This window comes from Vanacampus margaritifer, chromosome 15, assembly GCF_051991255.1.
Source record: "Vanacampus margaritifer isolate UIUO_Vmar chromosome 15, RoL_Vmar_1.0, whole genome shotgun sequence".
Lineage (NCBI taxonomy): Eukaryota > Metazoa > Chordata > Actinopteri > Syngnathiformes > Syngnathidae > Vanacampus > Vanacampus margaritifer.
The window spans coordinates 5,496,192-5,522,784 of record NC_135446.1 but is presented as its reverse complement, the minus strand read 5'-3'; the positions used below and the strand labels follow the sequence as shown (position 1 = coordinate 5,522,784).

General features: G+C 39.6%; 3 protein-coding genes across 5 annotated transcripts; 2 read left to right on the top strand and 1 right to left on the bottom strand.

Moving 5' to 3' along the window:
- Positions 1-20: 20 nt before the first annotated feature.
- slc37a3 (solute carrier family 37 member 3) lies at positions 21-11,286 on the top strand. Of its 2 annotated transcripts, XR_013288258.1 has the most exons (15): positions 21-164; positions 2,141-2,255; positions 2,322-2,414; positions 2,494-2,577; positions 3,761-3,906; positions 4,145-4,241; positions 5,038-5,122; positions 5,216-5,421; positions 5,495-5,636; positions 5,714-5,815; positions 7,335-7,534; positions 7,612-7,677; positions 7,815-7,962; positions 11,061-11,149; positions 11,246-11,286. XR_013288258.1 is itself a non-coding variant. In XM_077543555.1 (13 exons), exons 1-13 carry the CDS (start codon positions 88-90, stop codon positions 7,905-7,907), a joined length of 1,506 nt encoding a protein of 501 aa, XP_077399681.1. In that variant the 5' UTR covers positions 21-87; the 3' UTR covers positions 7,908-8,804. The 2 variants fall into 2 exon arrangements, 1 of the variants encoding a protein (XP_077399681.1); XM_077543555.1 differs by lacking the exons at positions 11,061-11,149; positions 11,246-11,286 and having other exon boundaries at positions 7,815-8,804.
- On the bottom strand, positions 8,993-14,175 carry cdkn1d (cyclin-dependent kinase inhibitor 1D). 2 transcript variants are annotated; one of them, XM_077543556.1, is made up of 3 exons: positions 14,031-14,175; positions 11,206-11,672; positions 8,993-11,125 (listed from the first exon to the last, which is right to left on the bottom strand). In XM_077543556.1, the coding sequence occupies exons 1-3, from the start codon at positions 14,039-14,041 to the stop codon at positions 11,067-11,069; spliced, it is 537 nt and encodes a 178-aa protein (XP_077399682.1). In that variant the 5' UTR covers positions 14,042-14,175; the 3' UTR covers positions 8,993-11,066. The 2 variants fall into 2 exon arrangements, with proteins under 2 accessions (XP_077399682.1, XP_077399683.1); XM_077543557.1 differs by lacking the exon at positions 14,031-14,175 and adding an exon at positions 13,579-13,788.
- Positions 11,551-25,513, top strand: LOC144034640 (suppressor APC domain-containing protein 2). Its single transcript, XM_077543558.1, has 5 exons — positions 11,551-11,685; positions 22,824-22,960; positions 24,526-24,693; positions 24,864-25,007; positions 25,134-25,513. The coding sequence occupies exons 2-5, from the start codon at positions 22,862-22,864 to the stop codon at positions 25,212-25,214; spliced, it is 492 nt and encodes a 163-aa protein (XP_077399684.1). The 5' UTR covers positions 11,551-11,685; positions 22,824-22,861; the 3' UTR covers positions 25,215-25,513.
- The last annotated feature ends 1,080 nt before the right edge of the window (positions 25,514-26,593 follow it).

The window sequence follows — 26,593 nt, the reverse complement described above, 5'->3', positions numbered from 1 at the left end:
TCCTTTCCCATCCTTTCTCGCCCCCGAAGATCCTCACCTCCCAGAACCAACGTCCATATTGTCCCCTTTCCTCTGGTCACCCCTGTGATGCCTCCCTCATGCTGTGGCTACCTGTCACAGTACACCCATCATCACCTGGTTGCGTTCCTCCTCACCTTCTTTAGGTAATTTGTGAATTTTAGTTGCGTTTTTAAGAACAAAACCTGTTGGATGCGTTTGGTGTCTTACTGTCAGGCAGGTTCCTGGTGTTATTTTTGTTTGTTTTCAAATCTGGAAGGAAATCTCTGGAATGCAGTTTAGAAGCAAGGTGTGAATCCATGTACGGTATTCACAGGGGTCAAAAAGTCTTTTGTGCACATGTTGTCAGGATAGTGTGACTGTGTGAACTATGCAGTGATTTCCAGTGGGCACAGCAGAAAAGTGGTGTTTCATTTTTTTGTCTCGTGCAAATGTGAATTTAAATTTAAATTAAACTGATTAATACGGATGCTTGATACCCCCCCCCCCCCCCCTTTTTTTAAGACAGATATCAGTATGAGTTTTAACTCGTTGAGTACTCACGATATATACTGAAGCTGTAGTACATTTGATATATAAAATTTCATTTAACACACTGTCAAAAAAATTGTGAACAAAGACCTTTCTTTCTGTCTGCCGCAGTAGAGCCTCAACTACTGCCCGGGAGTTTTTTGTTGTTGTTTATTTGTCTTAACTATTGATGGCTGGTATCGGCAACCTCCATGAGTCCCCAATAACTTAAAATAAAGTCGTATTGGCCCGATACGATACCTGGTATCTTGCCCCCGCCCTTATTGGTTAAGTATAGACATGCTGCACCTTTCTTTGTTTAAAGCTTAGTGGTTGCGTTAATATTTAATTACGTGTGCTGGTTAGTCGGCGCGAAGCTCAGCAAGAAAGGATGAATTGGTTTCCTGCACCGTTTCCTGTTTTTAGACTCTCACTCTGGTGCCCTGTTATCAGCAATTCACATGAAAGAAAAAAGGAAATAGAAGCGTGCTATTCAGCTCAGCTGGGTGAATTGGCCTTAAAATGAAATCCTTTAATTTGTCACCAAAAATGGGATTTTAATACATTTTTCCTTTAGCTTATGGCAACTGGTCATGTTGCCTGGCTTTTCACATTTGGAAATAAATAAAAAATAATTGCTATCTGGTTTGGGAATGTCAGTAAATATAGTGATAAAGTGACAAATTTGCCAACCCTGACTCACTGTCCTCTTATAAACTAGATCTGTTTGCAGCTTTGTCATAAGTGCACATCAGCGGACGCATGCTTTGAACAGGGTCTTCATAAGTAAAACCATCCTGATAAATCAAGTCAAATAAATGTATAAAGTACGTTTGATCGCACAGCCTCAACTTCATATTTATGTTAATTTCCGATTATTTATTCCTATTTTTCATTTCCTTACTTTTTGGTCCTCATTAAACTCCTACATACAACAGCCGATATACACCGTTCCAGTTTCAACTTGCTCCAAAAATTCACACTACCCAGGCTCATATTTTTCTCATTCAACAAATTTAGTTTTTGTGCATTTAAACGTTTAAAATCTAAATTCTCCCATTCATTTTCAATGCGACTGATGTTCCACTTGCTTACATTGCAGCCATCATCATTCACAGGTGTTTGATACTGACAGTGATAGGTGGCACACTTGGTTAAGTGCATTGTCCAGTAAATAGGAGGTTGGAGGTTCGAATTCCACCTCTGCAAATGTATCCATGGGCACTACGTTAAGTGATATGCACAATACCTACTGACTATCATATCGGAAACTGTTATGATTTCTCTTATGATGAAACCACTACCCCGTACAGCTCTCAGTATTATACTACACTATTCAATATAATTACATACAATGTCAAAGTTCAGTGGTTAAAGCAATTGACTAGTAATGTAGGAAACCATGGTTCGAATTCCGGTTGTAGCAGCTTTTAGTCCAAGTTCAATTTTATATAATAATCATTGTCCAACTCTTTCAAATCAGCATTATAGTAAAGCATTCCACAACATTCAACATGCATACAAATATTAGCATCCAGCTTTCAACATTCACATACAATTTTTTCAGAAATTGCATATATATATTGTAATCCTTTTTCTCTTCCCATCCCAGCTATGTTTTCCTGCATGCATCCAGGAAGACGTTCAGTAATGTGAAAGTGAGCATCTCCGCCCAGTGGACGCCTTCCCCTCAAAATGGCAGCGCTCCGGCTTTCTCGCCTGGCGAGGTACAGTTTTTTGCTGCTAATTGATCTTTTCGTTTTCTAACCTGCACAGCTGCATATTTGTCTTAGACATGGGAGAAAAACCGTCTGTTTGACAACGAAGAGCAGGCGACTCTCTTCTTGGGAGCTCTGGACTCCATTTTCCTTTTCTCCTATGCTGTGGTGAGGTGGATTCAAATCTACTTGGTAACCAATAAATGTATAGTCACACATCATCATAATTTTTTTTTTTTCTTCACAGGGTCTGTATCTGAGCGGCGTGATTGGCGACAGAGTGAACCTGCGCTATGTGCTCTGCTTCGGTCTGTGTGGCTCTGCTGTTGTGGTGAGTAGACACGTATACGGTAATACCATTTCCTTATAGCTTATGCTTTTATTAGTATCAAGCTATAAATTTTCCTTGGTGTCATTTTACGCTACAGTATTTTTGCCTCGACCCTGTTTGACATTGAGTACATTGAGCCCACCTGCAATATTGGAAAATATGCAATAGTAAATGTATTTACTGTGGCTGACAGCAGTGCCTGCTTAACTTATTGACTCACAGCCATTTTCACTGAAGCAACCCCCTTCGCTCCTGGGTGTTTTACTGGGTTTTGACTTATTTTGCAAGGCCCACAGAATATTGTGTTCTCTTGCTATAAAAACATAGAACCTACCAAAAGAAAGATTTGAGTCTCTTCTTTCATCAGGAAAAAAAGTATATTTTTATCTGTTTCCGTTTTGCAGCAATTAGCATTAGAATATAGCTAAGTTTCATCATTATTCACAAATCCGTTTAAAACAGTGGGGGAAGAGCTTGTTACTGATTGATTTTTTTATACTCTGCTTCCACCTGCTGGCCGCTTTTGTAATAACTATAATTGATTCATGCATTCTCTTCAGTTCAGAGGCTGCATCAAAGCCTTCTCTATGCTCCAGCATAAAAAAATTAATAAAATAAAAACGTATAAATATGTCTTTGGGAGCATGGTAATATTTAAAACAGCACGTATTTATACGTGTTTTGGGAGCAAATGAGTTAAGTGTACTTGTTTTGTTTATGGGCTTTACTGTTCTCCCGACTCTCAATAAATGTCTGAAAAATGAGCTGTGGCTCCCTCATGCAAGCCTATGAATTGGTGTCCAAATATTGAGTCAACTGGCTATTATACTCACATGAAGTACAAAATGATACCTGGGGGACTATAGGCAAAGTCTGTTTATAGCTACGTTACAGTCTGGCATTTTGGCCTGCTAATCATTTTTACGTCAGCCTCACAGTCGAGAGGTTCTAGTATTTATTGAATTAATTATATAATATAATTATTCATTATTACATGTTTCCGCTAGATACTCAGGCTTTCTCCTACATTCCAAAAACAAGCATGTTAGGTACATTGAGGTCCCCCAAGTTCAGGTGAGACTCCAACTCACCCGTCCCTCATTAGGTCAAAAGAACATGGATGCAATCATCGATGGATACACGGCGTTCTTTTGTTCACTCTGGAATGTCTGTGTGTTTGCAGGACTTTGTGTTTGGCACGTTGACCGAGTGGCTCCACATCTACAACGTCTACGTCTACTGTAGCCTGTGGGTGCTGAACGGCCTGCTGCAGTCCACTGTCTGGCCCTGCGTGGTCGCCGTCATGGCCAACTGGTTTGGCAAGACAGGGTGCGTGTGTTTGGGTGTGCTAGCATCACACACTATGCCAGTTTCGAGTCCCGTTTAGCTACACAGACACACATATAGAGGGATCCACACGCACAAAGGCAGCCATTCATCACCTCCAACATAGATGCCATTGAGGCTTAGCAACAGGACTTGTAAAGATGATTTGCTAGAATAAATGTATTTGTTCTGAGAGGGTGGTGCTCAAAATGAAGAAGTCGTCTTTTGTGACGGTGTCCAGGCGCGGCTTCGTGTTCGGCCTATGGAGCGCTTGCGCATCGGTGGGCAACATCTTGGGTGCCTTCTTGGCATCCAGTGTGCTCAAGTACGGCTATGAGGTAAGAAAAGCACATTACAGTACACGTTTTTGTGTGTGTGTTATTTTGTGTTTTTTTAAAAATCTGGCTCACTGAAAATGTACCTAGTCAAGACTCTCTTAATATTTGTTATTTAACCTCAAATCGGTCAAATAAAATGGATTTCCCCTCATTAAATCATTGGTTGAATCACAGTCACAGTCAAATCACAGTACTGTACATTAAAACGTTTTCAATTTATTTTAATAAATAAGTTGTAGTCAATTACTGATAATAAAAATGAAAATAACTGCATTGTTGGTCGTAAGATTTTAGACATTTCGACTTTTATTTAAACATTCATATATTTGTTTTATTTTTATGTCGTTTTTATTCATTCATCTCAATTAGGGCTCCAACTAACCATTGTTTTAATAATCAATTAATTTGTCTGTTTTTTCAATTAATCTATTAATCGGATTTATAAAAATAAAATAAAATATATTTTATTTTCCAGGCCTTTGTGCAAAAACAGGACATTATTTCAAATCGACAGTACAGAAAATTGCCTGGTTTGGTCCATAACATGTCTGAAAATTGGCAAAAATGTTCAGCATTGTGTTCCAAAGTAAAAGAAGATGGTTGCAAATGTCTTATTTTGGAAAAACACAAATATAATCAGTCTGTTTTAATTGAGAACTACATTTACTCTTGCGAGACTAAAATTCCAAGGATTTGTACAATTTAAAATTGTAAACTGTCAATTAACAAATTTGGCCCTTGAGTACAAATATTTATCCACCCACGAGTCAGTTGTGTGTGTATCCTCCCTTGCAAGTATGCCTTCCTGGTGACGTCTGTAATGCAGTTTGCTGGCGGGGTTGTGCTCTTCTTCGGCCTGCTCACCTCCCCAAATGAAGTGGGTAAGGAACATGTTTTGAAAACCTCTTTGGTGTTCTTTCCCAATGGAAACGGCAACAAAGGACAACAACTGACATCAAATTTGCGCGTGTCAGGTCTGAGTATGGATTGTCAGACAGGATCCAGCCCAGTTGACGCAGACACCCACAGGCCTCTGATGAGTGACGAGGAAGAAGAACAGGACGAGGGGGATGTGTACAACCGTCACTACCACTCAGTGCAGCATCAGGATGAACCTCGGCAAGGCTCCACCAAAGCCGTGGGTTTCTTCCAAGCTTTCTGTCTGCCCGGAGTTCTGCCGGTAAGCTTCCAGCACATCCTGACTAATGATTTCCCGACATGAACTTTAACCCGTTTGTGTGTGCTCGCTTTAGTATTCTCTGGCGTACGCGTGTCTGAAGCTGGTGAACTATTCCTTCTTCTTCTGGCTTCCTTTCTACTTGAGCAACAACTACGGCTGGAAGGAAGCCGAGGCCGACCGGCTTTCCATGTGGTATGACGTTGGAGGAATTATCGGTGAGTGGTGCACCAGAGAGTTAAATAAAGTTTGAGTTTTAACACAAAACTTTTTTTCCCCCCTTTTCTTATGTCAGGCGGAACCGTTCAAGGTTTGGTAACGGACTTCATGGGCAAGCGATCGCCAGTATTGGCCTTAAGTCTTACACTTGCCATGGTTTCTCTGGTGGGGTACAGCCGTGAGTACTGAGTCACTTCTTTCTCACCCTCAAGATCCTGCACATCATATACCTTAATAACAAAATGTGAAAAACTAGTTTTGGCCAATCCATAAGAATACTAATTAATTGTAATTAATAATGCAAGAACTCATATGTACATACTCTTAAGACATGATGTCCTAAATTATGTCCAAGTACTGATACCACTAGTACTTATGATACATAAAATTTCCCCAAAAAATAATGAGATCATTAAGAAAAAAAATCCTTAATATTGCATGAAATTAATGGCAATTTTCTGTTTTCTAATTTCACATTTCTAGTTCCTGATGGTAAAATGGCTACAAGAGGTTCATGAAGGGTTATTATCCTTTTAGAATTTTCATTATGGTTACAGTAATTTCTGGACTACAAGCCACTACTTTTTTCACTTGCATTCGACCTTGCAGCTAATACAAAGGTGCGGCTTATCCATCAGATAACAAGGGGGCGCACTACAAAGGAAGTGCAAGAGTGTCAGCAAAACAATAACCTCAGAAACCAGATTGATAATTGTGATTCATTCGAGGGAGTTCTTCACATTATCAATCTGGTACTTCACTAGGGAGATCCGTTCGGAAAAGGCGGGGCTTGCTTTACAATACTCTTGAGCTGATAGGACAATGCGGCTTCTTTGCACATTTTGTTTTGACCAATCAAGGCAACGGATGAAAATCTCATCTTCCGTCTCGTCTTAGGGGGGGAATGGGGCATGAACATCAACATCTTTACCAGATAAATATGCACGAAACTCCTCTCGCTGTACATATTCAACAAGGAAACTGAGTAATTCTGCGAGAACATAATTAATTGGAGCATCAATTTGTCTGTTAGGTTTGTTTGTTTCCCCCCGCCATTGTCGCTTATTGGTTTCGTCCTGCCTAAACAACGCCTGATTGGTCCGATCAGAAAAAGATCGGCTGCAAACGTATCAGCGTGAGCAGTACAAGATGTATTCCCTGGAGTTTGTGAACTCACAAATAGAGAGAATTCATCTTGCTGGCAAGGTTAGCAAAACAAACCAAGTGAGCCCAAATACAGTACAGAACGAGAGCGAGACAATTTGAGCCCTGAATATGGAAAGAAAGTAGCGGGAAGCCGGTGCGGTAACATTAAAACACCTGCGGCTTACAGTCAGGTGCGGCTTATGTGTGTAACAAACTCGAGTATTCCCCAAATATAGCAAGCGTGACTTATAGTAAGTGCACCTTGTAGTCCAAAAATTACTGTAGTTTTTATTTCGTTTTGAGTTTTTTTTTTTTTTTTTGAATTTAGTTAGTTTTAAATAGTTTCAGGGCAGCTCTGTCATTTTTTTTTTAGTTTTAGTTATTTCAAAAATGCTTAGTCTAAGTTTAGTTTTGGTTTGTTTTAGTTTATGCCTCGTGACTTGTTCTTCAGCCGGCATTCATAATATCAACATAACCTCAAATGTTGTCAAGTGCCGAGTGCCGACCACCTGTTCCTCCTGAATTGAGTCCCAAACGTGAACGTATTTCAGATTCGCCAGACGACAAGACAACCAACGCTGTCCTGCTGGCCATCACGGGCTTCCTCATCGGTGGTCCGTCCAACATGATCAGCTCGGCCATATCCGCCGACCTGGGGAGACAGGACGCCATCAGGGACAGTCGGGAAGCTCTCGCCACTGTCACTGGCATTGTGGATGGCACAGGAAGTATAGGAGCTGCCGGAGGACAAGTATGTATTGGTATTTCATGACTGTGTGTCCTGGAATCAAGAGGAAATTAGATTAATTAAGGAATTTTACCTTCCAGTACCTGGTGTCCCTCATTGAGAGCAAATTGGGTTGGATATCTGTGTTCTACTTCTTCGTCATCATGGTAAGACAGTTGATTATATAGTTCAAGTAGATGGAGTGGTATATGGTTTACTTACAAGTGCCACAACGTAGCAGTTTTTATGGTTGGGGCTCAAGCAGAATTCTGCAGCGATTACAGGACGTTTTTTTACATTACAGACAGGGGGCAGCATTATTTTCATCGCTCACCTGATCGTGGTGGATGTGCGTGCCTTGTGGACGGAGCGCCAGACGCGTCATCACCAGCTCTGAGACAATCTGCTCCTTTTAACTCCTCAACACTACTTTAAAAAAAATGGCTTTGTAGGTGAGTTTTCTTTCCTCCCTCCAACCACGGTGGAGATTGGAGAAAGACCAGAGGATCGCGTCCTCTCTAAAAGACTGGCATGAACACTTGCATCTTCTTGCGGATTGTCGTACCATTTACAATTTGACTGTCTGGAGCTGCGAAAGCAGACTTCATTACACAATGTACATTTTGAAATGGTTGTAAATACTTGTGCACTGTGGTGTTACGTGGAGACATAATGCAGTTTGGGGTTGCACATGCAGAAATCGATTATCATGGAGACAATGCACTATATTTAAGGCTTGCGATTAGTGGGCAACTTCTGCCTTTTCACTTTCTTCTTATCAGGTTAAAAGTGTCCTTTCGTTGGAAGGGTTTTTGGGTCCTTAGTTGGTTTGCCTATCATTCCTCGTATGACTGCAACACTGAAGCTCTTGTGATTTGAGTCTTAAATGATTTTTTTTACTGACAGTCGGCCGGGAACTAATGCCCATTAGGTGCTCATTATATGCGCACTGGTTGCGGTCACCATCCATCATGCCACATACTACATAAAAACTTTGTTATGGAGCCTGGAGGCGATACAACTCAAAACGAGCAGCCATACCTCAGATCTCAAACAGGCATGGAATGTGGAACTCCCGCAACATGCGCTTTTCATGTCTATTTTATCTCTATTTATAATGTACATTTAAGCACGTTCTCATGTGTGAAAGAGCCTTTTTTGTTTTAAATCAATGGGGGTTGCAAGATGAATGAGTAGCTTTATGAAGCACCAACAAATCATGAGTGTATCAAGACACTTGTAAACTGTGTTAAAGCACTAATCCAATTGAAAAGTAAAATGAATGTACAAGCAATTGATGTGACTCCTTTTGCTATAGTTTAGATCAAGTGACATATGTTGATGCCATTAAAACTACAAATATTTTCTATTTATCATCATAGAACTGAACAACTGAATAATTCCCCTAACTAGGCCAATGTGCACTGTTGCTTTCTAGCTGCTAGGTGGTGCTGTAGAGCGGAGAAGAAACCTCACACGTGCTTGAACTCCGTAAATCAAAAGCATTTTATTAATTTGCGCACGTGTATGAAATCATGACAAAACTAGCAGTGCAGCAACAGCCCAGCAATATTCAGAATCTCTTCATCGATTCCATACAAATATATGATTCTTGTTTCACTCCAGACTGTTATAGGATACTCACACACACGCCAGTATGACATGTTACAAATGGTATACAATGATTATCATACATTGATGCAGAATACAAAAAAGACACTGATATAGCTGCGACAGATAAATTCTAAAAGCAAAGATTGCATGAAGGCCATCTTGAATATTTCCCAATGGACTTAATGAGGAAGTTGCGCCCAGTGGGAAAGTGTGAGAAACTGAAAAAAACTGTCAAAAGGTTTGTAATTTTTTTTACATTATTTTTAAAGATTACCATATAAAAATAGCTTTCTTTGTCAACAATGCTTAAGTAGTGCAAAGATCTCAGAAATGACACAATTAGTAATAGCAACAAAAAAATAGATTTTCATTATTCAACAAACACACAATATAAACTCCAAATAAGTTAACAGAAGCTTGTAAATGTTTGTCACTTACACACATATAAAGGTAAACACTACTAAAAATAATAGTTTTCTGAAATATACTCTTTTAAAACCATGACAATGGTTCTTGCAGTGACTGAGGTGGTTGGCTCAGCAAAGAGAGATTGAGAGACTTAAAAAGGGGTGTGTGGGGGGGGGTATTAATCATGACAACTGTCATAAAAAGAAAAAAAAATCAAAAACATGCCTTGCTTCAAAAGGGGTCTAAAGCGTTTTCTCAGACAAACTTGCATCCCCTCCCCCACTTCCCTGTCAAAGCAACTCAAAGGCCAAGTGAGTGACAACAAAAGCAGTGTGGACCCCTCAGAGCCCCTCGCTGACTTTTTTACCCGATGTGAAACTGAGTGCTACGACTTTGACCACAAAACAACAACAGAAGCTTTCAGTCTCTCATTTTCTCTTTACTGACTCAACAGATGCAAACTAACCTGAGCTGCATTTTTTACACTGTATTTTACCAATTTTATTGAATGAGGTAGTAAGGGGTTTATCCAAATTATGGCTTTTTAAACCATAAATCTGACTCATGTAGTTCGGGGGTAAAATATTAAACAGAACATATTAAATTAAAAAACAAATGATCTTTCTTTTTTTACCCCATAGGTCTCTCCAATATAATTAAAAGTACATCATATGAACACAAATGTTTGAGACACCACAAACATTTTCAAGTGTCCCAACACTTTTGCCCACATAACGTAATCACAAAGTTTACAAACTGGCCTCAGCTGCCGCCACCTTTTGACGAGTTGCTAAGAAAATGATGCACACTGCAACCGGAGGGGAATATGCTACATAATTTCAAAGCATAATGCTGGAAACAAACAAAAAACTAAAATTTGACTGGACTGCTGCCGAAATACAAAATATGTTAAATACCCCTTTTTGCGGAAAAATAGAAAGTTACAAGATGGTACAGATGTGATTTTTGCTGTGTTGTGATGTTGAATAATATACATTTCCTAGTGGCAACGGTGGAGCCATAATCACACAATTTTGGGGGCAATGGCACACGGATCCACAAACGTCTTATTTTACTTTGTTTTACACATTGTATTTTTTTTGCGAATTTTAATCATATTTTGACGCTGATCTAGCATCATGAATAATAAATAAATAGTCTCTAGATTAGAATTATTAGTGAAGCCACATAATCTCATCGTTGAGCCTCCACCGTTGATCTCTAATCTGGAGTCTATTGCTCTTGGTGTCTTTTTTTTTTTTTTTACCCCGGGTGAGGTTTTGACCTGGTGGGGGACAGCGACAACATGTGGCACGGGGCCAGGAATAGTAACTCGTTTAAATCCTAACTTTTAAGAGCGGTGAAGTGAGCTCACCGCTGACAAAGACCATCTGGGCCTGTTTGTTCTCTGTAAGAGTGCACATAATATAATTTCACAGTATAGCGAAAAAGCTGAATAAAACAGTATATAGAAAATATCTATCATATTCTGAAATTGCTACATATGTACATATGATATCTATGTGAGGTGGTCCTACTGCCGGGATGAGCCCTTGTAATGTAGAAGCCGCCTCCTCTTCACCTTGAAGAAATCTGGAGTGAGACAACAATGCAGAGGTTGGTGAATCTGTTACAGTATTAGTATTTTATTTTTTTGTGATTTGTGGATTTACCCATAATGGAAGCTTGTGTACGTTTTTCTGACCGTTGCAGCCGGTAGTACCCCCTGGTGGTCACCTCCATGTACTCGTCCCCAGATCCGGAAGAGCTGCTGGACTCAGGGGATTCCTCGCCTGACGAGGTGGAACTCCGGCGGACAGGCTTGCCCGATCGCGCCACCGGCCTCACGGCGCCGCCGCGGTAGAAGAGCGGCACGTCCTGGCCCCGGACCTCCTCCCACTGGACGTTGGTGCCAGTGCCCGGCACGTCTCTACGGAAGTCGTAGTTCCAGCGCTTATTGGCCGCCTCTATGCTCAAGCACAGCAGCCGCTGGAAGTCTTCGCGCAGCTGCTGATGGTCCACGGGACCGAAGAGGTTTCTCCGCACCGGACGCGCCTTCAACCTCAGGGCCTCAACGCCACCCAGGCGCGAGATCTCGGACTCACTTGTTGACGTTGATGGCACCTCCATCGCCATATCCCTGTTGAACAAAGGTGAGAGCTCAGTTTCACTTGTGACATTCGTTTTTCAAATTTAAAAAAGTGTTACCTTTAGTTAGTTTTATAAACGTAAAATGTAGTTTCAGCTAGTTATATTGAAAGCACTCTTGTTATTATTTCGTTAAATATGTTTTTCAATTTTAGTTTTAGTTGCTTATTAGTTTTTCTTAACTCTAATAACCTTGGTCCAGTGGACACTTTATTCCAAGGACCTCTCTCACAATCCTAACAGCAATTAAACATGACAAATAAATGTACCGACAAATCCCATAGGAAATAAAAAGTCCATTTTCAAAATGAGACACAACTTTTCTTCTTATTTTCAAATTATTTTGCAGAAGCTACAGACTTCCCCTAGTGGTCCAAGGACCCCAATTTGAGACCCACTATTTTAGTGGTTGTGTTTAACCTATCAGGTCCCCCACATAACACCTGCGTCACCCTGCTAGGACCACTTTACAGTTTATATGAGTGGCGTAATTACAACAGCAACGGGTAAGTACACGAACACCACATAAATCTATTCACTAGCAGCAACCTGCTGTGGTGTTTGAGGGCCAAAGGGCAGCATTAAAGGTGAGGGGTTGCACATATGGTATACTCATGAGGAATGCTTCACAGTTTTCCACTGCTACTATCTGACGAAATTAATTAGCGCACTGCTGTTGGGTTCAGAGATCTCGTCTGAAATTTTACATACAACCTCGAAAAGTAGTAATTTGACAGACAATCAGGAGAAACTGAGTCCTTCAAATGTATGCTTGAGCCGATTATGTTATCTATACAGTGGCCACACTTAATTAGGTACCGTACACATTCAATGTCTAAACCAAAGGTGGGCAAAGTATGGCAAACAGAATATAAATTTTCCTTGTAATGGGATCCATTACATTCCATATTCCCTGTCCATGAGGACACAAAAGACGCTGACTCCTCGTATTGTGAGATAATCTGTCACAACCACTAATTGCTGCATAATCCTAAATTAAATTTGCATCTAATGTAGTCGGCTCAGATTAATTGGGGGTTGGTAGGGGGAGGGGTTCATCGGATTATTCATGACTCCCGTGGTGTCTTAATTAGGCCTGTCTGCCTGCATATTAAAGAATAACAGAGCAACAGTTGGTCTGCTTAATCATCTTTTAACCTACAAATAGAGGTAACACTAAACTGTTTTTGCAACGTCATTAAAATGGTACCAAAAATAGATCCTGACAGTGTTGATTCTGGAATAATTGAATGTGGTTAGTCATGAAAGCAGCGCTATGAAAATTTTAAATCAGGGAGAAGCATGGTGCAACTCAGAAAGTACAGTAAGCAAATGCACTTTGGATATGCCAGACTGAAATTGCACCTACTGAGCGAACAAATGCTGGAAACGTCACATTTCAACAAATATAACCACTTGACTTTTGCTTTTCACGATTAATATAGCTAAATAAATATCCAAAATATATGTCTCGATTCGCTTTGTGCATGAGTTGACTGCGCCAGAGAAAGTTGTTGTTTGCGTCAGAAAACGAAGCGGGCGCGTCATGCAGATCAGGTTACAGTACAGCATGTACACTTCGCACTAGCCCAAATTGTTACATTTCGCAAAATAAAATCGCATAAAGATCAACGAGAACAGCTGAAAATTTACATTAAAACGTTACAAAGTACCACAAAACGAGGTTCGGGTGTACTCGTATAGTAGTCGATGACGTACTTTATTTGGCAAGAGGATGTGGGTTAATGAGATGCGACACACAAACAACCGCAACTTGTCAAAAGCTCCCACCGCACGCAACAACGTGAAACACAAGACTACGTCGAACCAAAATTACATTATGTGTGACATAATGGCAGGAAATGATCAAAAGCTAGTTTATTAGAACAAAAACTTACCATTGGAGTCTGAGACAGTACGTTGTCAAAATTTCCGACGGTGTTATTTATAAGCGAAGCACCCACAAAAAAATACACAGCGAGAGGAATGATATGACAACCTCGGAGAAAAGAGTGTCACGTTGGAAGTCCGACTGTACAACCCACGGAGAAGGCCCTTCTTCTTGTCTCTACCGCTTGTTTGTTATGGACTGGGACTAGGACGGGATGGAAGGGCTGTCGGTGTGGTTGGGGCCGTCACACGCGAGAAGTCAGTCACGTGATTCCATCCAAAACATACATTGTACGCTTTTTACGTTAAACAACGCTAAACTGACCGTAATGCATATAAACGCAGCAAAGACCACTATGTAGGCGGGAAAAAACTTTAAAGGAAAAAAACGTGCAAATTCACAACCACAACTAGAAATATTTACAAAATATAAGTATAAACATTTTCTGAGGTTACTTACCCTGTTGACATGTTTCAAAACGATGGTTTTAGCGCGCGTCGCTCCAGACGTGTTGCTCTGTGCTCACTGTGCCTCCTGTGTGCTGCATTGAGCGCTGGTCGAAAAGTAGGTCAAAGAAACTTAGCAGGGGTTGCCATTTCCATTCTCCCGCAAAATGTGACACACATTCTGGTGTTGGCCTTGCATCAGGTTTTCTTCTGGAGCCGCGCCCACCACCCCAGTCACGTTGCGTTGCAACGTGAGCAGACTTTTTTTCACCCCTCTTGCAAATGTATAGCCACAACTCTATATCCTTTTCTATGTATGGAAAGAACGTGGAAATATGTCAGGGAAAATAAACAAGGGTGCATTGGTAAACTGTACACGATGCAACACTTAAAAAGTCCGTTTTTTTACCTCACCAAGTGACCTGTGTCTAATACATGTAACCTTATGGAAAAATCAAACCAGATTTTCTTTATTGCCCAAACATAGTAAAAAATTAATGATGCAAGCAGCAACGAAACACCTCTTTTTAGTGCAATTCATAATGATGATAAAACACGCTTAAATGATATGTAAAAACGGGGGGCTTTGGTAATGATAGACATGTCCACCAAATTCGTTTCAAAAACAACTATGATGATCAAGTGACTTTTGGGTGACGAACTGGGGCAATTTTTTGGCCACTTTTTTGCCACAGTGAGTTTTGGATGGTTGGGACTCAGAAAATAAGAAAAAAAAATCATCAGAATACACGCACTGTGAAATTTGATTCAGTGTATTTGTACTTTTTAATATTTAATCTTTCAGTTATTGCAGGAGTTACGTGAGAATTTAGATTTTTCTTTCGCCATAGCATCACTTGACCTGCCAATTATGACACCTCCTGTCTGTTACTGTTACGCCACAATAAGTGTGAGCCTCTTATCCTGTATAAGACAGGTGTTTGCTTACAAGTTGAGAAGTCAATTTTGAAATGCCACCGCCCTTTTCTTTAACAGCAGTTTACTATTTTTTAACACAAACCAGCACTCAGAGAGTCTTGTGTGGTCTGCTTTATGGCTGAAAGGGCTTGAAATCTTTATTATACCAAAAATAAGAGCTGAGACTGAAGCCCTGTCTCCATGTGACAGCTACAGCTATAGGAGTACTTATGTAGCTCCTGTGGAATTTGTCCTTGTCGAAAAACAGTATTCACATGTTGATGGGCTAAAAAGGGGAGGGGAAGGCGTGGTCTTGGTTTGCTTTCTGAAGTTCAAGGTGGCTCACTTGACAGCTTAATGCAATTAAAATGCATTAGTTGGAGCATGTCAACTAGTATTTTGAAGGGACTTTGGTTCGCACTGGGGGGGTGGAATCCATCAAAGGTTTTCCACATGTTTGCCATGTTCCATTTTATGGTGGAAGAAAACAATCATTTCCCTACAGTCTCCTAATGAAGCAACTGTTCCAGAACCTGAGACCTGTGCCATTTGAGCTCTCTCATGCTGATACATAATGGTTAGTTAGTGATGCTGACCCAATTCCCTAACAGCCCACTAATCTGTGTGTCAAGTGGCCCTTTATACACCCACCATCATATTTAAGGGGCCATTGCTGGAAAATGAGGCCTTGAGTAGTATTAGCCCACAAAATGTGTTTGTCAGCAATCTGACCTGATATTTACAGTCATGTTAGTGCGCCACATTCAAATCCTAATCCTCTTCTTGTTGTCTTTGGCCCCCTTCCCACCCCTGCACGCCTCCTAATCCACGACTGTATGTGTTACACTTGGCTATGCAGTATTTAAAACCATTGTTTTCCCTCTGCAGTCCTTGCCCCTTGAATAAATTAGCTTGTCCGGGGGGGAAAAAAATCCCTTTCAACAATGTAAATGTGAAAAAAAATCTTTTTTTTACCATTCAAATGTCACAGTGGGATGAGATTTGCAGTGGCTGTATCAGGGACCCCACGCGTGTCGTCCCACACATTATGTCGTAATTAAGGTGTTGCGAGAAACGAGAACGACAAAAGGATGTGGCTTGACATGCAACCGTGAGTTTGGGATGTTAAAATGAAGTGGGTGGGGTTTATGTTTTGTATTAAAAATAAATAAACACCCTGTTTTCTTTTTTTGACTGATCGAGCAGCTAGTAAAGGTGATCCCTTTTTATATAGTCAAGGCACAAATTTTACATTGGAAAAATCTGTAGCAAAGATAGATGAACACATGCACATGATTTCACGTAAACGAATGATCATTTTTAGACCAATTATTATGAAATTGCACAGTTTCCCATAGCGCATCTGGTACTCTAACACACAAAATACCTTTTCATTCATCACCCCGGGGGAAAAAAATAGCAAAGCATTAAACTATCATAGGGCATTATAACATTTGTTTTAGTTTAAATATATTTTGATTGAAGACAAATTTAGAAACAAGCAGTTTCTATAAAAAGAAAAAAAAACAGAAACTTATCTTTCATGAGTGAAGGAATTATAACAATTGAGAGGAATTTGTTGCCTCACCGGTGCCGTTTGGGGCTTTCCACATTCTTTTTTGTTTCTCAATTGCAGAACCAAAACAGAGAAGCGGTACACCACAGACAATCGATTGACTTTTTCCTTTTGTCGCTGCCAGAAATTAGGAACAAAGTGCTGACAAATAAGGACGACATAACTTTAGAATTTGAATCATTATCACATTGTTTTGAGATTAATCGATTTTACTGGGTAATCCGGGTTGAACAGGACAGGACAGTTTTAGGGATTTATTTGTATTTTTTCGCCTCTACAGTTCAAAGCACGTCCCTGATGATGTGCACTGAGATTGCATTTGAAGGCCTTATACGAGCCCTACGAATATGTAACATAAAGTCACATACAAAACAGCTCTCAGAGTGGGTGTGGCTTAGAGAAATGAAAAGCCCGTAATTTTGTGAGGGGTATCATGGGGGCAGCTGTGGAGGCCGTGATGAGGTATCCAGCGTGTCAGGGTAAATAGATCCTAGTTGAAATATGCCCAAGGATACCCTAAGTGTTTGTTTTGGGCTTCCCAGGTTAACTTCCACTGAGATGTTTTAGCCTGTGCAGGTATTTATTGCATCAATCTGCACTTTTAAAGCATCAGCTGCTGTGCTATGGGACCAGCACAATTTTTAGTTGTTGTTGGATAGAGTGTGTGTGTGTGTGTGTGTGTGTGTGTGTGTGTGTGTGTGTGTGTGTGTGTGTGTGTGTGTGTGTGTGTGTGTGTGTGTGTGTGTGTGTGTGTGTGTGTGTGTGCGTGTGTGTGTGTGTGTGCGTGGGCGTGGGTGTGGGTGTGGGTGTGTGTGTGTGTTTTTGTGGGTGACAGATTAGGGGCCAAGAAAGGGGTTAAAGGGTGTAAATTGATCCTTTGTTTTTGTCCCAGCATAAGTGGCTGAGAGAGGCTTGTTTTGGTCTCACTCCTACAATACAGACCAAAAGTTTGGACACACCTTCTCTCATGCAATGCATTTTCTTTATTTTCATGACTATTTACATTGTAGATGTGGAGTTACGTAATTAACAAAAACAAAGTGAAATAATTGAAAACATGTTTTATATTCTACAGTCGTCAAAAATAGTCACTCTTAACTCTGTTTTTTTCTTTTCACATTCCCTGGATGAGCTTCAAGAGTAGTCACCTGAAATGTTTTTTCCAACAGTATTGAAGGAGTTCCCCGAGGTGAGAATGCCAAGATGTGCAGTCATCAGAACAAAAGGTGGCTATTTTGAAGAAACTATGATCTAAAACATGTTTTCAGTTATTTGACCTTTTTTGTTATGTGCATAACGCCACATGTTCATTCTTAGTTTTGATGCCTTCAAGGCATGCAATGTAAATAGTCATGAAAATAAAGAAAATGAGATGTGTGTGTGTGTCCAAACCTCCTAAACATATATGCATTAGTGGAAAAATAGCAAAGTAGATTGTTAGGGTGCCATCATTTTACACTTGCCGCTTCAAAACCTCACTACTAGTATGAATATAGGATACTTTCTAAGATTAAATAACAGACTGTATGCGGTGTGTTTCAGCTGATGTATTTTTGCCCTTATCGCCATCTGGTTCACATCTAGGCCCAGCTGCATACTGTACTAAGTACTGGCATGTGCACAAGCATGATAATATTATATACTATATATATATCTATATATATATATATATATATATATATATATATATATATATATATATATATATATATATCTATATATATATATATATATATATATATATATATATATATATATATATATATGTACTGTATGTGTGTGTTGTGTGTATTGTGTGTGTGAGTTAAATATGAGTTCAGGACTCAAAATGTTCTGGTATGAAAAATAATATTCTATGCATTTTACATAAACACTTGAACATCTTTTTTTAATTTGTTTTTGAAAGCCCAAATTTTTTTGCCCACCAATAATGTCGACCATTGACAATTTCGACCTTACGTCACAAGTCAAAATGGGGTCTTTGTGCTGCATTCAAGGAGCGTTTGCAGTCTGAGTTATCCCAATCAGTGTCCCAATTCCGTCCTCAAAGTGTTCAAAGGTAAAAGTAAACAAAAATGGTGGATTTGATAAACTGTTTGTTGTTTTACGTGAACATATGTCGTGTATTTGCATTTGCCTCGAACGCTTTGAGGTCGGAACTGACACAATTTGAGTGGGATAAGTCCGATTTAACACTTTCCATGGATGCATCATTTTTCCTCGTGAAAGGACGCTCTGCGCTCATTGATACTGTATTCCCAAATGTTTCCATTAGGGAAGTTTTCCACAGACCCTTGGAACTTTTAATAAACTTTGGTATTTGAGGGCATGTCACGATCCACCGCCTCACTTTTTAATAACCACCAACTAGCGGGTCCAAAGTATTTCGACAAACTAATGCCATGAACCGGTTACGTGCTTGACTGCACAAGGAGCTTGTTTACTATGGCCGACATATTTGAAGCAGATTCCTATGAGCTGGAAAGAGGCTCACGGAGGACTGAACTGAACGAGGGCGTGCCCCGGCACCTTCCCGCCGCCTTCTCATGTCAGTTCCTAGAAAACGTCGGTGCTTTTGGAAAGTGTGAGTGTGGTGGGAGTGTTTGCGTGTAAGCACGTGTGCGTGAGTGCCAGACAGAAAGTAACAAGGGGTCCTTTCTTAGACGCAAAGCTGCACTAGTTGGCCAAGAGAGTCTGTAAAATTATGTAAAAGTGAACACCAGTGTGTATTTCTAAAACCTGTTTTGAGAATTAAAATAAAATTAGCTTTTAGGGGCAAATTTACAACGTGTGGCTTCCCCTTTCAGTGGGGCCCACTGTGGAAAATCATCAATCTATACGTGAAGTGAGAAAGAGGCCAACGAAAGGGGAATCATAAACTTCCCTAAAAAATGTTTTACGATCCTCTCGTTATCTCTTTTTTGACCTTTCTTTTCTCTCTCTTTTTTTTCTCTCAAAATGAATAATTTGTTTGATATACTAAAAGACAGGACATAACATTAGGTACACCCGTAATATTGAAGAAGACCCAATACAAAGACAATAGTGACATTAATTTTACTTTCAATTAGAATTTTATGCATGTGTTTTTAATAATTTATCCCATTTCACGTAGGTACTTTCAAAACTCTTGATGCAGCACATTTAACGACAGTCACATTGATAAACATTTTTATAAATTAATACCTGTTTGACATTTTCAACCAAGAAATAATATAATTAATTAATTCCCCCCAAACACACATATATATATAGGTGGCGGCTGAGAAAATGAATATTTGTACTACGCTGTAAAGCACAAAATAAAATATCCACCTTGAGTCTGAAAAAAAATTACTTATCTTGAAAATACTATTGCTTCTTTTTCCTCAAATATCTTGAAAATATGTGACTTATAGTCTTGAAAAGGTACTTTATTCTCTAAAGATTATTACTTTAATCTTGAAAATATACAACTCCTTATCCCCCACTGTGCAATAAAAATACACACGACATGGATTATTTTACTGTTTCAAGATTCCGCCTTTAACACACACGCCTAAACCTAAAATCTATTTCCTATACACGGGTCAAATTAGAGCCTTTCTGTACACAAGCTTTGCAGTATCTGTACGAAAGCATGATGACGTTTAGGGTGTGAGTTTTGCTGTCAAAACGTCCCTGTCTCTTAACTTAAGCCTTATTGCTGTAGCACCACCTAGCGTTCGATAAAGTCCTAGCGTCACTTTGACAATGTGTCATCTTAAAATGCCTGCTATGAAAATATATGTACTGCAACTGTACTCTTTATGACTACAGCATCCTCTACTGGTGAAAATTGGGAATGTCTGCTTAAAAAATATTAAACACTTCCACATTTTCCAGCCTATTTGGTAGTAAATACACGTGGCCCCACCAAAAAAAAAAAAAAAGACATACATGATGCTTCTCTCTCTCTCTCTCTCTTGATATGTATATATATATATATATATATATATATATATATATATATATATATTACAGTGCTGCTCAAAAGTAAACCTCTTGAGCAAATTGGACTTTTCAATTGTTTCAACCTGATTTTGTTGTTAAATCTGCACCATTACATTTTATATGAAATAACAGGTGTGCATCTATTAATTCAATGCATAGTTATATATATTTTTTTAATCAATTGTGTAGTCAAAACTTAATTAAAAAGAGTTTCTGGTCAATTCATGTAGGTGCAAAAGTAAGCGAACCCTGAGCTGCATTGCTTAAAACAAGCATTCAAGTAGGATCAGGTAGGACAAGTTGGTAGCTAAACTAACCACTGAAATGGACCAATGAAATGAGAGGTTTAGCAAAGAAATTGTGCATTCCTGACTGGAACAGAGACAAAACCACGTCACTTTAGTTTTACCCAGGTGAACCCATACAGGTCAGTCATGCTGAGAGGAAGAGAAATCTCAGGGGACCTCAGGAAGTGGGTAGTGACAGCACATCTGTGGGGTGCCTGGTGGGCCTGCCGTGCCCCGTCTTGCTGCGTTAGGCTGGGGCCGCGGGCCGTGTTGGGGTGGGGGGCGCTCCTGGCTCCTGGGTTTGCGCTCCGGCCGGTGGCCCCTGCGAGGCCCGGGGGTTGTCCTTTGGCGCTGCCGTGGCCTGTGGGGCCCTGAGGTGTTGCGCTTGCTCTGTCCTGGCAGGGTTCGACGGCTCCCCTCTTTGGTGGAGATTTTCATGCATGCCAGATCCACCACACCAGCATCTATCGAAACTCAAACACAATCTGCTTCTTCCTCAGGTCGTTGAATCGGTGGAGGCTGATGTCTGTGGATCTCACTCTGCTTCGTCTGTCCTTCCTTTCTATCCTCAGTCTCTCCTTTGGTCTCTTGAGGTCTCCCTTATTTGTTGGAATTTAAATGTTTCTGGGGTTGGTGAAAGACTCTGGTTGGTAACCTGGTGGGTAGTAGGTAATGTCTGGTCGGTGCTGGATTTCACTTTCCTTTCTTTTCTTTGATACTTCCTCGGGTCTCCTGACAACCTCACGACTCTAGCTGGATTCTGAAGTATTCAGTTTAGGTGAACGGTATGGGATTTTTAATAGGCTTTAGGTGAACTAATGAATACACACACACACACACACACACACACACACACACTCACATGCACATGCACATGCACATGCACATGCACATTCTCATCCACATACAAAATAAAAATTAAAAAAAATAAAAAGACAGCAATGATGATGACATGTCAAATCGATAAAATTACCGAATGAACAATAATACTGAGCTCTCCAGGAAAAATAAAAAAATCCTGACTTAAATTCTTTCAAAATACCGTGGCTGGACCTGAAGCCATCAGTTAATGCTAGACGCCCATCCAATCTCTTTCAACCGGCTGCATTTTGCAAGGAAGAGTGGCAAAAATTCCCCCAAAGTTGATGTGAAAGACTGATAAATCATTAAAGAAAGTGTTTGGATGAAGTTCCCATTGCAAAAGGAGGTGACGTCTGATTTAAAGAGAGGTACGCATACTTTTGCACCCATGAAATCAGAGTTTTTCTTAAATCAACAACTTTTGTTCAAAAATTAATGACAATATTATCATTCTTTTTGTTCGTCCATTATTTTCAATGTCAGCATTGTAGATTTGGGTATGACTAAACATTTATATATATATATATATATATATATATATATATATATATATATATATATATATATATATATATATATATATATATTAAAAATGCAATTGATTAGATATTTTATTCAGATTTGTTCTATTGTATTCAGTGTTTAAAAAAACATACAGTGTTTATCATTACTGACCTTAAGCAAAGGATTACTGATGTCATTGCCACAATTGATGAGGCTATGCTACAGCGAACATGGCAAGAAATCGAGTACCGTCTTGATGTGCTTCGTGCAACTAATGGTGCCCATGTAGAAGTGTATTAAAAGAGGTAAAAAAAAAAAATTAAAAAAAAACTTTAATAAACGCTGAATACAATAGAACAAATCTAAATAAAATATCTAATCAATTGCATTTTTAATAAATTTTTGAAATGTTTAAGAGACTTAATGGACACCCTGTATATTATGTGCATCATTTCCTAATCTTGTGAATGTGAACATGTGACAATAGTTTCAATTCTCCTGTTCCAGTAAGTCCATTTAGCAGTCATAGTAGAGACATGTGGAATTTTTCATTGCCTCGCCCCAGGGGCAGCATGCTGCCTGTGCCTGCCTGCCTGCTGCTGTTTCTTCCTCTCCTTTTTCTCTTTTTGTTTTTACCCATCCCTTACATCTCTCGCACTATTTGTGTGTGTGTGTTGTTTTCTTTCAGCCAGGAGGTTTTTGCAGCTGATCACTCTGTTGCTGTCCATGGCTTGTCCTCCTGCCGCCTCTTGCTCCTACACCGTGGTCCTTATCCCGCTCAGGAACAGCCTCTGCAGCTTGGACGCACTTCGCTTCTACTTGTGGGTGAGTGATGTATCCAGATCAACAAAATATTGATTGATTGATTTTTTTAAATCTCTATTGTAAATATCAGTTAGATGTCAGTAAATGACGAGGCAAAAGCCACGTTATTCAGCACAATGCTTAACAACAATAAAGTGAATAGTGAATCCCTCTTGGACAGTTTAAATAAAAACTGAATTTCAAGCAAAACATTTTGTCTACATACTTAACTATAAAGTATGTATATGTCCAACTCCTCACTGACAGTGCAAACAAGTGCAGGCCTGCAAGAAAGCCGTTAAGCGCTGACACAATATAGCGAAAGGGGGTGTGGTCTGCATTCAGTAATGACAAAAGGACTTTGCACCACACCTATTTGTTTTTCTATCTTAGATATATCTCGTTCTGGCTTAACGTATTGGGTACGTCATGTGATGTCTTATACAGGGCAGACAGTACAGTACTGACTTGCAATTTTTTTTAGCACAAACTGCTAGATTGGGAATCTGCTTTTAAAAGTTTGGATGATATAAGTCATAATGCTCCAAACATTAACAATATGGCTGCTAAATTTCTCATATTTATTTTTATTTCTCTAATCATTTCCTCATGAGGGGTGAAAAGACTTGGGAATAATTCCTATTATTGGACAGAATTGGACAGACCTTTTTATATGGAGATGTCATTATGTTTACCTATTGGAACCAACATAGCAGTATATTGATTTTAGGTCATAAAAAAAAATGTCATAACAGAAATAGAAAGAGTTCTTTAAATTGGAGAAATTGGTTACAGAGATCATATTCATTTTATTTTGTGTTGTATTTTGATTCCAATCTAAAAAATATATATATTTTCCTCTTAGTGTATTGATTTTATTAGATTTTTTTAAAATCACCTCTGAATTATATATTTTTTTAAAAGCTTTTAACAGAATTAGTCCCATTTCAAAAAATTTTGAACGATTTTATTCTTTGTAACTAAGTTTTGTTTTATAATTCATGATTATATTTTCCCCAATATATTTGTTTTTACCCCAAAAAAATGTTCTCCATTTAAATACTGCATATATTGTTCAATTAATTAATGTCTTTATTTTTATTTTGGAACCAGCATAATAAAGCAAATGGATTTTGTTATTATTGGTCTTATTATTAGCACTAGTATTATTATTATTGGTAGTACAGTAAATGATGGTCCCTGAATAGCATTTTGATTGAAACGTTTCACTTTTGTGTAATCACTTCATCTGCAAGCTGCTATTTATTGTACTGTGATGTGGACAACAGACGTCAGTCAATTTTCCATCTTGGCTCACGTGTTCTGGTGGAAGTAGCATGGCTTTTTGAGTTGACCACCATCTTAGTGTGACAGCGTCAGCTTCCTGCTCAAGGCTTAGAATAACAACTGAGTAGAAACGTACTGTTAACTAGCTACAAATAATGTCCCTGCAGTCAACTTCAAATAAATACAGACTTTACTCCTAAATATGGACATTAACACAAAGTTGTAGCACTTTATTGTTACATTTGAGCTGTTTAAAGTGCTTTGAATGCAAACGAGCCTGCTTTTGCTCTGCTTTTCAGATTAAGCATCTGAAGGATCTAGAAAAAGAAAAAGACATTCTCTACTGCGGTGTGGAAATTTTAGAGCAGGCCCGACTCTGGTACCACCATCGGCTGGAAAAAAACAGGACCCAGAAGGATAAGGCCGACACCAACAGTTGGGTCAACTCCTGCCAAGGTGTTGCAAAGGTACCGAAGTCTCAAGTTGCTGTGGCAAAAATCAAACGAGTCAAGTTTTTCAGTTTAGTCATATCTTGAAAATTAAAATTAAATTAAGTCTGGCTTGAGTCAAGTCATGTGACTCATCGCCCATCTCTGGTATATAGCTACCAATTTGACCAAGCTTGGTGCCCCCACAGGCCCATTCCTTCTTGCTAAGGTCACGCATGCAGCGGGTGAAGACATCTCTGGCTTCTGTCATGGCTGAGCCCAACGACACAAGCGCCAGCGGGGATGCTGCAGAAAACAGCGCCCTCCGGTGGCAGCACACCTTACTCACACAGGTCAGGTCCAACTTGCTACACGAGAGGACCAGCCTTTCAGAAATTCTGCTGGCAAAACCACAAAATGAACATCCAATATCACGTGTGAGTGTGTACAGTGTTAAAATCAGGTGTCTCTTTTCATAGGCGGTGAGTCACAAGAATCGCCTGATCTCCATGCTAGAGATGGAAAACTACGCTCTACTCAAGCAACTTTATGAAGTTTAAGCTGTCAGGTGCACGTCTCCTCATTTGTAAATAGTATTTAAGTTATTAAATGTAACATAATTTGTCGTGGCTTGTTTGACACATTGTGAGCCTGTTGGATAAGGAATTTGTTGATACTGCTATTAAAGGTAATGCAATGGCTTCTTTTTTTGCATAAAGTTTGTAGCCAACATCAGTTCCTGTCAGTATTATAAGTGCAGTACAGTACTGAATTATTTATATAGTTTGAGATAAAATTGTAAATGACAGAATCAAACAAAAATAATGTCCAGCATTGGGTTGCACTCATGAAGAGTATTAAATAGCATCATCCCCTTGAGTCCATGATCTTCCGTTTCCGTTGCGCGCATGTGGGCTCTCTGCCTCGACACGCCGACCCGTCCCGGTGGTCCCGAACTGATCTTAGTTGTGCTGATAAGCTTTATCTACGTCAGCCATCACGCAAGTTTACGGGAATTTTTGGCCCCTCCTTGCACCTCCTTTTTTCCCCACTCGGCCACAGAAGAGCCAAGAATACTCTTGAAGTCAATCTAAAAACAATATGTTATGTTATCTTTAACATTTAATTTGAACTCAAACGTTGTCACTTGCAAAAGGTGACAATAGAATGAGTGACTGTACTCTCTTGTGTTGGTTTTCTGACATGAGTGGATGATTTCTAAAACATTATTTCATTTGTTGCATTGTATGTGTCACAGGCTAAAGTGTTAAAGGAAATACATATCTCACCTCTCTGTCATGCTCTAGTGAACACTTTTGCACACTTTCTGCAAGGAATCCGATTAAAATCAGCCTGTGCGCGTCTAAAAAGAAAACATCCATTATGGAGGAGGCTTTCATATAAGTAGCTTCATGCTCTTTCCTTCACATCGCAACTGAACCATCAAGTCCATGCAGGGTACCAGCACTTGATGATCCAATTCAACTGGGTCCAAATCACATGCCAAGCAATTTTATTTTGGATAATTTCACGCCTCACGGTTCAGCTAAAATACACTCGATACGGGCATGTCCAAATCCTGTACGTACAATGTCAATATCATGTTTTGTTTTCCTTCCAATTTTGTGAAAATTTGAAGTTGCTTCCGTGCAGGTCTGCGGCGCTGGGAAGAGCTAGGGGTCCCTGATAAATGCGTCAAGAGGAAAACTTCCTGTCGTGGTTGTGCTGTATGTCAGTGGTCCCCAACCACCGGGCCGTGGACCTGTACCGGGCCGTGGGCACCTTTGGACCGGACCGCGTCGGGCCGCACAGTTGAAAGAATAATAAAAAAAAACTTACTGTACTTCCGGTTAATTGATTAGCCGAGGCTTAAAAATATTTTATTTTGAAAAGTGACCAGATTCTCTCTGTTTACGACGGACTCTTGACACATGTCAAG

Bases quoted from the DNA above. Each gene is read 5' to 3' on its own strand.
- slc37a3 (XM_077543555.1), top strand. From the start codon at position 88: ATGCCTCCCTCATGCTGTGGCTACCTGTCACAGTACACCCATCATCAC. The intron at 5,123-5,215 runs GTAAGGAACATG...TGCGCGTGTCAG, and splicing joins CACCTCCCCAAATGAAGTGG to GTCTGAGTATGGATTGTCAG. The intron at 7,535-7,611 runs GTATGTATTGGT...TTTACCTTCCAG, and splicing joins TAGGAGCTGCCGGAGGACAA to TACCTGGTGTCCCTCATTGA.
- cdkn1d (XM_077543556.1), bottom strand. The intron at 11,126-11,205 runs GTAAATCCACAA...GTCTCACTCCAG, and splicing joins TACACAAGCTTCCATTATGG to ATTTCTTCAAGGTGAAGAGG.
- LOC144034640 (XM_077543558.1), top strand. From the start codon at position 22,862: ATGGCTTGTCCTCCTGCCGCCTCTTGCTCCTACACCGTGGTCCTTATC. The intron at 22,961-24,525 runs GTGAGTGATGTA...TCTGCTTTTCAG, and splicing joins CACTTCGCTTCTACTTGTGG to ATTAAGCATCTGAAGGATCT. The intron at 24,694-24,863 runs GTACCGAAGTCT...GTGCCCCCACAG, and splicing joins CCTGCCAAGGTGTTGCAAAG to GCCCATTCCTTCTTGCTAAG.